This window comes from Typopeltis vanoorti, chromosome 11 (genome assembly GCF_054136105.1).
Source record: "Typopeltis vanoorti isolate ZY-2024b chromosome 11, IOZ_Tvanoo_1.0, whole genome shotgun sequence".
NCBI classification, from domain to species: Eukaryota; Metazoa; Arthropoda; class Arachnida; order Uropygi; family Thelyphonidae; genus Typopeltis; species Typopeltis vanoorti.
The window spans coordinates 20,704,322-20,721,026 of record NC_143559.1 but is presented as its reverse complement, the minus strand read 5'-3'; the positions used below and the strand labels follow the sequence as shown (position 1 = coordinate 20,721,026).

At 37.6% G+C, this 16,705-nt stretch overlaps 1 protein-coding gene across 1 annotated transcript in view; it reads left to right on the top strand.

The window, feature by feature from the left end:
* The window catches only part of LOC150101358 (phospholipid-transporting ATPase ABCA3-like), a 197,056-nt gene that overhangs the window by 125,089 nt on the left and 55,262 nt on the right, over positions 1-16,705 (top strand). The window contains exon 5 of the mRNA XM_090400779.1: positions 6,228-6,465. Within this exon, the coding sequence (XP_090256905.1) occupies positions 6,228-6,465 (238 nt within the window). The remainder of the gene's footprint in view (positions 1-6,227; positions 6,466-16,705) is intronic.

The window sequence follows — 16,705 nt, the reverse complement described above, 5'->3', positions numbered from 1 at the left end:
ATGGATTACCAAAAATTCACAAAACTAATATTCTCCTTCGCCCCATAGTTGATAGCATAGATAATCCCACATATAAACTGGCCCGGCATTTAGCCAAGTCGCTTGTCCCCCTTACTGGCAACTCCTCTACTTTTGTAAAAAATTCAATCCATTTCAAAACACTGGTTAAAAATCTAATCCTAAAAGATTCAGACATAATGGTTAGTTTCGATGTCACCTCCTTATTTACCAATGTACCACTTATAGACACTCTTGATTTAATCAAGTCTAAATTTCCCCCAGTATTTTTGAATTATTTCAATTTACCATGAATGCAGGTTACTTTACATGGGGGGGGGGGAATTCTACAAACAGATTAATGGTACTGCTATGGGTTCCCACCCTCTCTCCCCCGTTAGCAAATTTTTACATGGAACACTTTGAAAACAAAGTACTTACCACAGCTACTTACAAGCCACAAGTGTGGTTACGCTATGTAGATGATGTGTTTGCCATCTGGCCCCATGGACAAGACACTTTGGATGCTTTTGTCACCTACCTAAACAGCCAACACTGCAAAATTCACTTCACAGTAGAAAAAGAATCAAATAACTGTTTACCATTTCTTGACACATTAGTCACTCACCTTTCAGATGGTGCACTATCTTTTTCTATTTACAGAAAGCCTACACACACAGGAAGATACCTACATAAACAATCACATCATCATCCAGCCCAACAGTACAGCATTTTAAAAACACTTGCACACAGAGCCAGAGCTATTTGTTCTAACGATACAGCTCTGACCACTAAACTCCAATACCTGCGCCATACGTTCTTAGCCAACGGCTGCAATCCCTACAAAATAGATAAAATACTACATAGGCCCATTACTCTGCCCTCCCCTAATACACAAGAATACAACATGACCATTTCTATTCCCTATATCAGAGGTACATCGGAAAAGATAGCCAAAGTATTGTTGAAACATGGCCTTCGCACCACTTTCAAACCTCATGTCAAGCTGGCAACTCTGATCCACTCGCCTAAGGATAAACTTCACCCTTTAGTACACCCAGGAGTGTATGAAGTTCCGTGTGACTGTGAAGTGGCCTATTATGGGCAAACAGGAAGATCAGTGAACATCCACCTGGAAGAACATGAAAGATACATTCGCTACTATTACCATGGCAAGTCGGGACTTGGCAGACCACACTTTGGACACTCCTTCACACAGGATTAGATGGAGGAAAAAGAATCTGCTATTTAGGAGTCGTTATAGATCTGAAAGATTATTTTTTGAGTCAGCAATGGCTTTGAAATATTCTCCCAACCTTAACAAATATGGTTGCATTAATTTGCCAAAAATTTGGGAGACGGTTATCCTAAGAAAAACTCCTGGATAATTGCTGTGCTTTTTTTTTTTTTCCCTTCGTTGGAGGGCGCCAAAAATAGGACTTTAGATCTTTTGTCTTTTGCAATTATGTTGTTTCACTCACTCACTGTCGCGTTTACATGTGTGTTGTGCTCCGATGATGCTGAGTTGAAAATCAGCGAAATATAAGCGTTAATAAAACATCTTTGTTGTTAAAAGTGTTTGTGGTGGTGTTAATACCGTGAAAAATAAGTCATGATTGAAGAACTCATTAACAAGTAGAGATAAGGAAGTTGTTATTCCTCTTTTTATGCCTTGATATGCCCACATCTGGACTACTATGCTCAAGTCTGTTCCTCATCCCTAAGAAACTGGCAGAGAGGATTCAGAAGTGAGTGACCAAGATGGTGAATGGCCTATGGAATGTTCCCCATGAGGATAAATTAAGGGTGTGTGGATTGCAGAAGTTGGTTGATAGGAGAAAGATGGGATATGATAGAAACATTTAAGTTGCTTAAAGTGTTTTATGGGATAGATGCAGTGGGAATGTTTCAGCAGTTGGCTGCAGAGACAGAAAAAGGGGCTATGCCTGGAAGTTGAATAAAGGTGTTGTTAGTAGTGGTGTAAGGATTACATTTTTGCTTGGAGAGTTGTGCATGAGTGGAATGGGTTGCCAGAGTTATTTGTGAATGCTTTGTCTGTTAATGGGCTCAATTAGAGGTATGTGTTACGTGAATGAGGCCTGCCTTTACTAGACAGACATGATCTAACAATGAAAGGAGCTTTAAACCAGAGAAAATACCTGTACTGCTGGTCAAAATTGTATTGGAAAGAAATAAGGGGAGATAAAGTAAAGTGTAATATATAATTGTATATTGAGTGTAAAGTGTATCATATAATTGTGTATTGAGTGTGTATCTAATTATTAAGTGTATATCCATTTACTCATTGAAAGGGAAAGATTGTGAAATATTTAATGTATAATTTTAATAAAGGAAAATAATGTGTATAAATCGAAATAAAGGAATGGTATGTGTAAGCTATGTCAAACAAAGAAAATGTGATGAGTAAGGGCCTAAAGGGCATGACCTTGACAAGCCCATATTGGAACCTTACAAGCAAGGATTACCTAGTTCTCTGAGAGGAGCTCTCTCATGGGTTTACAATGAAGCAATTTGATGCGACTGTGAATTTAAGCTCCTTGGAAGAAAAAGGTGACTGATCGAAAGAAACTGGGAGAAAAAGGTGGGAGACAGAGAGTGAGGGACACGAGGTAAAAAACAGGGAAAGAAAAGGAGGTAGGAAGTGAGGATGATCCCTGACTAGAAAGGGAAAGCTTGGGTCTAAGTGAAATCCGAACCGTGATGTTTCCCCTTGAAGGATCCAGAAATCCCAGACAAGCACCTCAGATGTTCCCAGCTAACAGGAACAGTTCAGTGCGCGTGAATCCATGAGACGGGAAGGAAAAGAATATGCAGTGTGAACAAGTATCCAACAAGGATGCACACGTCACTCGCATGTGGTGATTCACTGAGCAGCCAGAAACGGTAAGGCAATTTGGTCCTTTGTAAAGTTAAGTGAGAGCGCTGAAGGAAAACACGTTAAGCAGTGTTGCTAAAAGAAAAACTGAAAGTAATTTATTTGTCAGAGTAACTTTAGGAACATTGGACTAGTAGTCCGAAGAGCCACGTCAAGTGATTCTTGCTCAATCTAGTATGCAAATGTTGCCTTAGCTCTTTTCCCTTAGATTTTGTCTAGATAAATTTGTATTAATTTCTCAAGTGCATGCCTTTCTTAGAGGATGATAAATGTGTTAATATGTAAGATTTTCATGTGATATTGGTTGAATGTGGTTTAATCTAATTAAGATAGTAGAAGAATTGATCATTTCATGTTTAATGTAATTTTATTAGTGTAAAATAAAACTTTGTTTTGTCATTTGAAATCCTGGTATTAAATTTGTGTTTGAGACTGACATTTGTCACTCACTAAACCACAAACCGTGATAAAGGGGAAAGAAAGATATTAAAAAATAGAAAGAGAAGGGGCCACAACTGCAACATTTTTGAGACCTCCCTGACATATCTAAGGTATAATAACTCTAACTGGCGCAGTATAAAAATAAATTTGTTAGGGTTTGTTACCCAGGGAAAACCTACAATCCCTGACCACAGAGAAAGTAGTTATAAGACACATTAAGAATTGAGTAATATTAACACTCCAAAGTACGATCTAACATATGATAATTTGTGTGAATAGGGTCTCCTGCGATGAGTCTTCGGACTCCATGGAGGAACCCATATAATAATAATAGGTCAAATAACAGAATGTTGGTAAATAGAGAAACAATGTCAAAGCTGACTAATTTATCTCTTGTATTTGAATATTCTTGATTTTTTTTTTTTGTAGAAAATGTGTGGAATTCTTGACAAATGATCTGAATTGTCAAATATAAGCAGTTAATTATTATTATTATTACATGACACCTCAAGGGTTGGGCACTTGCTCTACAACTCTCTACCTCCACCACTCAATTCACCAACCAACTACAACGAACTGCAACTACAATCATCATCTACACCAACTGCATCTACCGCCCACCACCACTGGTATTTTCACAGACAATCACAAACATCCATGCCCACAGTGGGATTCAAACCTGCATCCTTTTGGCTGAAGAGTGGATACGCTAAACCACTCGGCCAACCAAACCTTGCTCTCATTCTTGCTGAAAGTTGTATGCTCTTTCATAACTGCAGTTATCAAACTACTAATAAAATAGTTTGCATTGTTTTATCTGTAGTTCTGCACCTTTGCTTACCAGTACTCAAACTCCTATCCGCTAATTATCACTTAATAAGCATGAAAGAAATTCACAATTCTATAGGAGGGAGAGGTAATACAATTCACAATGGAAAAAAGAATTAAAGAACATCAATACTACATTGAAAGCATGAAACCTATAAAGTATGGTCTGTCATGGTGTAGTATTGACACTAAATACAATTGTCAGTGGAATGAAGCTCATCTTCTCCATAGAAGCAGTTTTAAATATGAATGCCTTTTTAAAGAAAGTTTTGAAGCCCTTTTACATCAGCCTAACCTGCATCGGAACGATTGTCTCTCTCTCTCAAAAGTTTGGGAGATTCTCATTTTATGTAAACATCAGAAATAGTTTTAATATCAATTATTAATATTAGTTTCTAGCTCGTGGCAACTGTTTTTTATTAATAAACTAATTGTTGTGTGTACCTTGTATTCCTGTTTTTTGATTTGCTTGTTCTTTCTAAGAAGTGATGATGTACTATTATTTTCAATATGAAATATCTGTACTTTCATCGAAGTTCATTACTGTGGTCATCATATACATTAGATTGAACTTTTCAAGTGACTTTCCTAAGCCTATAATATCTTCTTCCACAAAAAAGCACTCACAAATCATCCATGCCATCAATTTGCATCAGTATAATTTGAACACATTATTGATTATTGCATTCTTCTACTCTTGCACATCATTTATTGCAGCTTTAGATTTCTCATTCATTAATAACTGAATATCCATACAATATTATACTTTAATAAATATAGTTTAATCCTTTATCCAAGTGTAAGCAAACAAAGTTTGCACCTGAAAATATCTTCAGGACTGGGGTAAGGTAGTGCAACACCAGGAAACTCCAAGGATTAAACTAAATACTTGGATTACACTTGGATAAAGGATTAAACTAAATTTATTATAGTCTAACCAAGTGAAAAATAAACTTCCAGTATTATACCTGATTCTTTCATTATCTCTTTCACTCAATTATTTTGCATTTTTTCATTTGCACCTGCAACTTATGCTGCTTCTGAAATACAAGTCTTTCTAAAATTTGTTGATGCTATTTGGTACTACCTTTATAGATAAAGTTTTTTCTTCTTTCCTTTGGGAACTTTACTGTAAGGTGATTTAAATAGGCTGTCAGTATGGGCAAAAGTTAATGGGTGTCAGTTTAATGTTGAGAAATGTAAAGTAATGCATTTTGGGATAAATAGATTACAAGCCATGTATTACATTGATCTTTAAAGCATTATTGATGTTGAAAGTTTATTTTTCACTTGGTTAGAGTATAATAAATTTAGTTTAATCCTTTATCCAAGTGTGAGCAAACAAAGTTTGCGCCTGAAAGTATCTTCAGAACTGGGGTAAGGTGGTACAACACCAGGGCAACTTGTTGCAAAGGTGGAGCAAGCTACCAACACTCCTGTCTCAGTATCTCCTATAACATTAGACATCCACAAGGAGATGTGTTTTGTATTATAGGAGATACTGAGACAGGAGTGTTGGTATCTTGCTCCACCTTTGCAACAAGTTTTCCTGGTGTTGTACCACCTTACCCCAGTCCTGAAGATACTTTCAGGCGCAAACTTTGTTTGCTCACACTTGGATAAAGGATTAAACTAAATTTATTATACTTTAAAGCATTAGTAGTATTTTATACATGAAGATGCTTCCCATTTATTACCACACAATTATAGTTTATTAACTGTATTAAACCATACAAAAATTTTATAATATACAGTGATGTGTCAAACATTCAGTTGCCTGTATAATTAATATCAACTTTGCATGATTTCTTGTATGCTTAATTCTCAACTGTCTTCCCCTTCCATTCCGGAGAACAGAATCACTCACCATGCCCACTAAAAAAAATTGATAACTTTTGTAGTAGTGTAGTCACAGTACCACCATTTCTTTGGGAAGGTTATAAATCATAGCATTATGAAGTAATATTATTGGTTACTGCAAAATATTTTGGACATTTTTTAAAAAAAAAAATCTATAAATTCAGGACTTGTTTATATCATTTTGTTTCATTTCTTCTTATTTCAGGAAATGATGAAGATGATGGGAATGACTGATTGTGTATTTTGGGGAAGTATCTTTGTAAACAATTTTTTTATGATGATGATAATTTGTATTATTATCACAATTCTTTATAAAGTTCAATTTACACCTGGAATTGCTGTACTTCAGTTCACTGATGGAGGATTATTTTTCTTTGTACTTCTTCTGTATAGTGCATCATCAGTGCTCTTCTGCATGGCAATAGCTGTCTTCTTTAATAAAAGTAAGTGATTATTTATAGTTTGCATTGTTATTATTAGTTATTTGCATCATGCTTTCAGTCATTACATCTACTAAGACTAATTTTTTCAAAGTTACTATTTTATTACATCAGTAGTAAAAACTATTGATGTTTTGAATTGAGTTAAATGAAGTTAATTTAACTTCATGAATGAATGAATTAAATTAATAGATTTAATGGAACATGTGCAATAGACATATTTAATTAACTTCCATAGCTTATACATGTAATAAAAATTATATAGAATTTATTATATAATTCAAAAACAGAGGGTGAAAGAGATGATAATCGTGGCAGGAACGAATGATTTGAAAGAGGACAAAATGGAAATGATAGAGGATGTGGGGGAGTTGTTTGAGGTAGCAAAAGAGAAGAGTGAGAGAGTTAGGATGGTGAGTATCTTACCGCAGTATGACAGTGAAGTGTTTAGAAGGAGGGCCATAATTGCCAATGACTTTATGCGTGGGTTATGCATGGGGAGTGGTGTGGAATTTGTGGATGTGTGGAATGAGTTCGATGGGCGAAAGGACTTATATAAGATGGATGGATTGCATTTGAATGGAGTTGGTGTACGGAGACCTGAAAGAGTGTTGATGAATGATGTGGAAGTGGATGTACAGACTCAGGGAGAATAGATTTATTAAGAGGGGGGGAGTAGATATGCAGACTTTAGGGGGGCAGTTAAGTGTATGAATGAGTATATTATGCCCGAGCGAGTACGACGGACAACAAATCAGAATGGGATAGTTAGTATAAGGCATCAAAGTAGGGATGGGAGACAAATGGGCTTCTGCGATTCATGTACAATAATGCCAGGAGTATTAGGAACAAGAAGGAAGAGTTTTTGGCCATGGTTGTGGCACTTCCAGGCCACAGGTTGTCGGTATTAGTGAAACATGGCTGACAGAAGATGATAAAGCTAGTGAGATTGAATGCGACGGGTATAGCGTGTTCAGGAGTGACAGGGTGAATAAAAAGGGGGGAGGAGTGTTATTGATGATAGCTGATGATCTTCAGCCAAGGAGTATAGAAGTTGAACTGCATGATGGGGAAAAAAGCACATTTGAGGCTGTTTGGTGTGAGATAGAATCCAGCAGAACAAAATATACAATTGGGTGCTGCTATAGACCGGGTGATGGAGTGGATGGTGGGGATAGTATGCATAAGCAAATAGAAGAAATGAGTGGAAGGAGGGTAATTATTATGGGTGATTTCAATTATGGTCACATTGACTGGAAAGAGGAGAGGGCACATGGGAGGAAGGAATTGGATTTTATGCAGTTATTAAGGGACAACTATCTACGGCAACATGTATTGGAAAATACCAGGGGGCAGAGAGTGCTGGACCTAGTAATTGCAACCAAGAATGTGGCTGTAACGAACATGACCATGTTGCCACCAATTGGTGAGAGTGACCATAAGGTGGCTAAAGGAGTCGAATTTACTATTAAGACAGGGTACATGTGGAATTACCGGGCTGGTAAGTATGACAAGCTTAGGTGTTTGCTTGGCTCAATGCCATGGCATGTAAAACTGCAAGGGCTGGATGTTGATAGTGCATGGGCGGTGGTTAAGAACTGTTTGCAGGAGGCAATGGTTGACTGTATACCAAGAGTCCGAATAATAAATCAAGTAGGGGTTAAATGGATGAATAACACTATTAAGCTTGAGCTGCAAAAAAAGAAACAATTGTGGAGGGAATTTAAGGAGAAGGGTGACCATCAGGTGCAGGAACAGTATAAAGCTCAGGCCAGGATGGTAACAAGGGTGGTAAGAAAAGCAAAAGCAGATTACGAAAGGAAATTGGCCACGCAGGCTAAAGAGAATCCCAAACAGTTTTTTCAATATGTTGCAAGTAAAAGGTAAAATGCTCATGGTAGAATGATCTTAAAAAATGCTGAGGGTAGGGAGGTAACCGAATCAGTCGATATTGTGGAATTACTGAGCGAGCACTTTGCAAGAGTATATCATCCAGCTGGTGACTTTGCAGGAATGGAAGAACCAACAGCTTATACTGGAATTGTGATGAATGAAGTAGAGGTAACTAGTCTATAACAGAACCTCAATGTCAATACATCTGGGGGATTGGATGGTATACCAGCTCGTGTCGTAAGTGAAGCAGCCAAAGAATTGTCAGTGCCCTTGACCATTTTGTTTAATTTGAGCCTCAGGACTGGGTCAGTCCCAAGGGGGTGGAAAGAGGGGAAAATAGTTCCACTGCACAAAGGTGGTTCCAAGGCTGCTGTTGAAAATTACCGGCCAATCAGCATAACAGGAATCATTATCAAGGTCTTAGAGAAAATAGTCAAGAGGAAAATACAAGATTGGATAGAAGAAAATGGGATACTGTATCGGGGACAGCATGGTTTTGTGAAGGGTAGGTCATGCCTCAGTAACTTGCTCACGTATTATAACACAGTGACGGCTGAACTGGATAAGGGTAATGGGTTTATGGTGATTCTACTGGACCTTGCCAAGGCCTTTGACAGGATACCACATGGAATTCTAATCAGTAAATTGCAGCATATGGGAATGGACATAGGGTTGGTGAGATGGATAGGAGGGTGGTTGACGGAGAGATATCAGAGAGTGGTTTACTCAGGAGTAGAGTCCACAAGATGGCCTGTGACTAGTGGTGTGCCACAAGGATCTGTTCTTGGACCACTGCTGTTTAATTTGTTCATAAATGATATAGGAAAGGATCTGAGAGGAACAGTTCATTTGTTTGCAGATGGTGCGAAGTTGGGTAGGGCAATAGTGAATGCAGATGACGTCAAAATTTTGCAGGATGATTTGGATAGATTGGAGGTCTGGGCTAAGGAGAATGGATGTCAGTTTAATGTGGTGGCAAAATGTAAGGTTATGCATTTTGGGATGAAAAGATTGGCGGCAGTTTACTGCATTGGTGGAACCGTGCTCCAGGAAATTGATGAGGCACGAGATTTAGGAGTGTTGGTAGATAAGGAATTTAAATTTAGGGGACACATTGCAAAAGTGGCCAAATCAGCTCATCAAATCACTTGGTTGCTGAAGAATACGTTGACAAGCAGAGACAAGCAGGTTATTGTTCCTCTGTATTGAGCCTTGATAAGACCCCATCTAGACTACTGTGCTCAGATTTGGTCACCTAGGTTTCTTCTTGATGGGGAGGAGGTGGAGAGGATCCAGAGGCGAGTGACCAAGATGATAGCAGGTCTGTGGAATGAACCGTATGAGAACAGGTTGAGGATTTGTGGGTTGCAAAAATTGGTTGATAGGCGGAGGAGGGGAGATATGATTGAGACATTCAAATTACTGAAGGGTTTCTATAAAATTAATTCAGAAGATATTTTTGAGAACAGGGCTGGTTGTGGGAGGACTAGGGGACATCCATAGAAACTGGGCAAAAGTGTGGTTAGTAAAGGTGTTAGAGCTGGGTTCTTTACTTTTAGAGTAGTGAATGAGTGGAATGCGCTCCCTGAGTCTGTGGTGGATGCTGTGACAGTGAATGAGTTTAAGGCAAGGTATGATAGATACTGTATGAATGTCAAATAGTTGTGATGAATATGATTTGGGGCCTCCCTCGATGAGTCTGACTCCCTGGAGTTGCCCGTAATAATAGTAATAGTAATTATAGTTTTTGAATAAATTCTATATAATTTTTGTTTACATGTGTAAGCCATGAAAGTTATTTAAATACGAATGAATTAAAGTTAATTCATTCATTTACTGTTATTATTCAGGACCTCCATGAAGTCACAAGAATTATCACAGGAGACCTGTCTTATATATATATAGCACCTATTATACCATTTCTTAAACTCATTCAGCATCTGTGAATGTTTATGGTGAACTCCATGGATCAACTGCCCTCCTTGCAAGAAAGCCACTTCTCACCCTCTTACCCACAGCTTCCAGCAGACTCTGCAGTTTGCATGTCCTTAATCTGTCCTCATAACAGATATTGCAGCCCTGATATAATTTTTGCTATCTGCCTCTGTATCTTTTCAAAGGTTACTTCATCCTCTTCAAATCCAGCTGACCAGATATGAAGTAATCTAGATATGGTCTGATCAGGGCTTTAGACAATGGAACTGGCACTCTTTTATCTCTACTGATCAAAGTTCTTAGTATTTCAGCAGTTCTCTTGGTTACCTTCACTGCCTTTTCAATATGTCCCCATAATTCTTCACAATTTTATTGACTATTACCCTTAATATCCCTTGCCTACTCCACTTCTGGTAGTATAGATCCACCAGTAGAATAGAGCCTCCCATCGGTAGATCCCAAATTTCAAGATGCTACATTTAGTTGCATTAAACCAATATCTTCATTCATTTGCCTACCTGCCCAGCTTATTCAAATCCTTCTGATAGGCTTGCACATTGGCACTGTTTCTAATTCCAAGCTTCATATCATATGCAAACAACTGAATATCTCCCTGCCATCCAGTGACACTAGCATTGACATAAAGGTTATTATTACTGATCCCTTTGGAACTCCAACTGTGACTTTCCTTTTTCTTCATATTATTACTACCTCGAACACATTTCACTGATGTCTGTCACACAGCCAGTTTCAAATTCAGTTCACCAACCTGATATCTAACCCTCATACATTGCAACTTAAAAATCAACTTATGTGTCACCTTGTCACGTGTAATATGCAAACAAAAAATTAAAAAAAAAAGAAAGAAAGAAAATGGCAGGATATGTGTTTTACTCATACTTCTTATTTATTATAAGAAGATATAAAAATAGTTGTTCTGAGAGCTGCAGAAAGATAAGTTAAATTATATCTTTGTGTGGCAATATCAATGGATTTAAATTGAATTTTATTGTGTGATAGCTGAGATTGGTACATAGTGTTGGTTTAATTATAGATTGTGTATTGATTATTTTCTGCATGTTTCTTTGTGTTCATTGATTCAAGTCAAAATGGCAGTAAAAGGAATGCTGGATTGTAGAACAGAGTGAAAGAGGAATATTGTGGACAGCATTCACTTTTCAAAAATGGTATGTGCTGAATATAATATAAATGTAGGCATATATTGAGGATGCCTGTGTGGAGAGATTGAATAAGAGTATTCAGGAAGTGTGATATATTCAAGGACTATGAGGCTTCTTTGAACATGAGCAGTAGCAGACAAAAGGGAGTATGAAAGATCATGACTGTATAAAGAATGATGGTAAGATAATGTGTGAGACTGATGGTGAGAAAAAGAATGTGACTGCTGGTAAGATACAAAACTGAAAGTGAGTAAGATAGGGAGTAAGCTGGTAAACTAGGATGGCAGCAAAAAAGAGTGCATTACTGATGACAACATAATGGGAGTTGAATGGCAGTGAGAAAGTGATGACAAGAATTGTAGATATGCGTGGCAATGGGAGAAAAAATTGAATAAAAGATGGCCATTGAAAAGAGGTCATGAATGATTCAAGATCATTCATTATCTCTTTCTTATGATCAGAAGGTGTTCAAGATTCTTCTAATGGATTTCTGGTAAGAGGTAGCAAGCTATGCATGCTATGCAGTGTTCCTAGTATGGTTGGTGGTAATTCTCCTTTGTCATCGATGCAGGAGAGGAATGATACCCAGGAGGTCAGATTTGTCTTTAGGCCCTTTTATTGTAGTCCATCCAGGTGAGCACAGATGGATTGAGTTGCAATTGGTGGCCTTTGCAATTTAGCAGAAGTCATGATTGCTAGTTGTGCAAGAGATGAGTTGTCTACATCTAACTCCCAAAATTATATTTATTATTATTATAACGGCGACTCCAGGGAGTCCTTAGACTCATCAAGGGAGGCCCTAAACATTCATGTCCACACAAATATATGACATTCTCACAGTATCTTTCATACATTGCCTTGAACTCACTCCTGGTCATAGCACCCACAACAGACTCTAGCAGCTTATTCCACTCAATTACCACTCTAAAAGTAAAGAACCCAGCTCTAACACCTCTGCTAACCACACTCTTGCCCAGCTTCCATAGGTGTCTCTTAGTTCTCCCACCACCAGTCCTGATCTCAAAAATATCCTCTGAATTAATCCTATAGAAACCCTTTAGCAATTTGAATGTCTTAGTCATATCTCCCCTTTTCCGCCTATCAACTGATTTCTGCAACCCACAAATCTTCAACCTGTTCTCATATGGTTCATTCCATAGACCTGCTATCATCTTAGTCACTCGCCTTTGGATCCTCTCAACCTCCTCCCCATCAAGAAGGAACCTAGGTGACCAAATCTGGGTACAGTAGTCGAGATGAGGTCTTATCAAGGCTCGGTACAGAGGTTCAATAACTTGCTTGTCTCTGCTCATCAAGGTATTTTTCAACAACCAAGTGAGTTGATGAGCTGATTTAGCTACTTTTGCAATGTGCCCCCTAAACTTCATCTCCCTATCCACCAAGAACTCCAATCTGTCCAAGTCATCCTGCAAGATTTTGACATCTGCATTCACTATCGCCATACCCAACTTTGCATCATCAGGGAACAAATGAACTGTTCCTCTTAGATCCTTTCCTATATCGCTAATGAACAAATTAAACAGCAGTGGTCCAAGAACAGAACCCTGCAGCACACCACTAGTCACAGGCCATCTTTTGGACTCTACTCCTGAATAAACTACTCTTTGATATCTCTCCATTAACCACCCACATATACATCTCACCAACCCTATATCCATTCCCATAAGTTGTAGTTTACGGATTAGAATTCCATGTGGTATCCTGTCAAACACCTTTGCCAGGTCCAGCAGTATCACTGTAAACCCATTACCCTTATCCAGTTCAGCCGTCACCTTGTTATAAAACTTGAGCAAGTTACTGAGGCATGATCTACCCTTCACAAAGCCATGCTGTCCTCCATACAGTATTCCATTTTCATCAATCGATTCCTGTATTTTTCCCTTGACTACTTTCTCCAAGACCTTGACAATGACTCCTGATATGCTGATCGGTCGGTAATTTGCAACTGTAGTCTTGGATCCTCCTTTATGCAGAGGAATTATTTTCCCCTCTTTCCACACTTTCGGGACTAAACCAGACCTGAGACTCAGATTAAACAACATGGTCAAGGGCACTGATAATTCTTTAGCCGTTTCACGCAAGACCCATGCCGGTATACCATCCAATCCCACAGATGTATTCACATTAAGGTTCTGTAATAGATTATTCACCTCTACTTCATTCATCACAATTCCTGTATAAACTAATGGTTCCTTCATTTTTTCATTGTCACCACCTGGATGATATACTTTTGCAAAGTGCTCGCTCAGTAACTCCACTATATTGACTGATTCAGTGACCTCATTACCATCGTCATTCCTTAAAATCATTTTGCCGTGTACAGTTTTTTTCTTGCTTGCAGCATATTGAAAGAACTGTTTGGGATTCTCTTTAGCTTGCATAGCTAGTTTCCTTTCATAATCCGTTTTTGCTTTTTTTTACTACACTCGTTACCCTTCTGGCCTGCACTTTATACTGTTCGTGTGCCTGCAGGTCACCCCTTTCTTTAAATTGACATTTGTTACTGGTTTTTGCAAATTGTTATAGGCTTCATTGTAAACTGAGAATGAATAATAAATGCCTTACCAGCAAGAAAAAAAATGCATAAGATCAAATATAAAACTAGATATCTAAAATAGTGCTGCACGTAAGTAAAAATAAAGTAGTGTATAAAATAAAATAGTGCTGCATGTAAATAAACAAAAATACATAAAAATCAAACATCAGTTTTCAGTAGTCTTCTTCTTCCTAACATGGATTTTAGGCCAGGTGGCCTGTTCCAGTCTCATGTCTTCCATTTCTTTGTCTTCTGATTTTTCTTTTTCCACTTATTTTATTATTATTATTATTATTATTATTAACATTTGGACTCCATAGAGTCAGAGACTCATTGTGGAGGTACTCACTATTGTATACTCAGGCAATGCATTCCACTCACCAACCACCCTCCATGCAAAGAACCTGCTTCTCACTCCTTTGCTCACACCCTCCTTATATAATTTCCAGCTGTGGCCTTTTGTTCTACTCCCCTCTCCCATTCTATGAAAAATCTCTTCCATGTCAACCTGATAACAACCCTGACCAGCTTATAGGTCTCAATCATATCCCCTCCCTCTTCATCCTATTCACGAGGCTCTGCAACTTACATTCTCTCAATCTGTCCTCATACTCCACATTCCAAAGACCACTGGCTACTTTGTGAATCTTCTCTGTACCCTTTCTGACATATCCTCATCACCATGAAAACTCAACGACCAAGTCTGTGCACAATAATCCATATGAGGCCTGATGAAAGCCTTATACAATGGAATCATAACCTCTCTATTTTATATCTGTATATTTTCAGTAGGCTGCTGTTGTCCATCCAATTTAAATTTTCTATTCAGTTTTCAGTAGTAAAAATGAATAAAGTAGATGGCCAGACAGCTTTGAAATGAAACTTGCTCCTGAGGCAATCTTTACATAAGCACACTTTTGTATTCTGATAACATAACATCTTATGAAACTTTCTTATGTAACTGAACACTATCAACAGGCACATCTGCAAGAAACAAAATTGGTTCTCCTTCCAAGTACACTGTTGAGGTCACCTCTCTTCTCATTTACTGAGATTGTAATAAGTTTCATGTTTGGTAGAACACCCTCCTTTTAGGTACTCTCAACTTAGTGTCCTTTGATATTACAACAGCACCAAGTAGATGACCTCTGGAACCTGCTCCTCCTTTCCATGGTCAGACTTATGTTTTCCACTTTCCAGATTAAAACACTTTCTCTGATCAACTTACAGAAATTATTCATGTTGGAATTGTCCTCATTTCATAATGTCTCTGTAGTAGCAGCTTTTCTGCTTCAGAGACATTATGGTTAAGCTTTATATTTGTCCATAGTTTTCTGTGCATTGTTTGATCTGTTCTTGTTGTTCATATTCTTCCAGTGTGAAGAACAAATACTATGAAAGTATTCTCATGTTGCTGCTGCTGGTAAATGTTTTTCTTCACAATCTCCCAAGTGAATTAGAACAGTGTTAACTCTGAGCTTTAAGGACATTGTATCATCAGATGTGTGTCCAGTCCATCATGTAGTGAATCTGCTTTCAAGAGATAGTCATGAACTGTTAGAGCATAATGTGTTAATTTTATCCTTTTTATGTCATTACTATCGATGAAAAGTTGGACAGCTATAATGCATTAGTATCATGGATGCCAAGAATTATGCATACCAAGAACAGCTCTGAAGATTAAACGTGATTTGCACTTCAGGATCCTAATAAGCAAAGCAGTAATTTTTATACCTAGATGTTTTGTTAAACCTGATGAAATTTCCAAACAGGAAAGAGGTCTACAAACATGCATGCTTTAATCTGATTTGAGTCTGCACTCTCTGCTAATTGCAAAGCAATATCTTTATCTGCTCAGCCACCAAGTTGATATGAACCCCTTTCATGAAGTTCTGGAACATGTCAGGTTTCAAGTGGTTTAGTCATTCCTTATGATCAGTACTTACCCCAATAAAAGAAGCTATTTAAGTGATCTTTTAAAACTGCTATTCACATCATGACATGAGATAGGTTGGTTTTGCTGAATATCTTCAAAATAATGAAGGTTTCCCTGCAGCAAAAAATAAACATTAAAGTATTAGCAAGGATATTTTATTAGTAGATAAATTTGAAACATGTATCAACTAGTTTCCCTCAAACAAAAAAAAACCAGTGGCTTCTTCAGGGTTTGTAATTAGCAAAAATACATAAAAATAGATAACTGCAGAGTTATCCAAATGCTTAAAAAATTGTTAGAAAATAAATTAATTAATCTTAAACATTGCTGCAAAGTTATGTGGTATGCCTAAGCCATCCTCAGATAAAGACTGGAGATAATTGTTGGAAAAATTGAAATCTGAGATGTTAAAAGATTTGACAAAAGATTTTCACATGTTATTTAATATAAGCCCTTTGTCTGTTGAGAGACTCACATAAATAGATAATTAAGAGATTCTTTTAGAAGTCTGAAGGAAACGTTTTATTCTAAATATGGCATGGTGGAAATATCCCAGTCTGCTGTATGGCTAGTAGTTGAGGTATGGTAGGCCAGATCAGATCTTCCTTTTCTTTTATTATTATTATTATTATTATTATTAAACAAGACCTCATGGAGTCAAAGACTCATCTAGGAGGTCCTTTTATCTCACACACATCTCATCATACTGGGTCTTAAACACATTCAAACTCCTTGCAGACA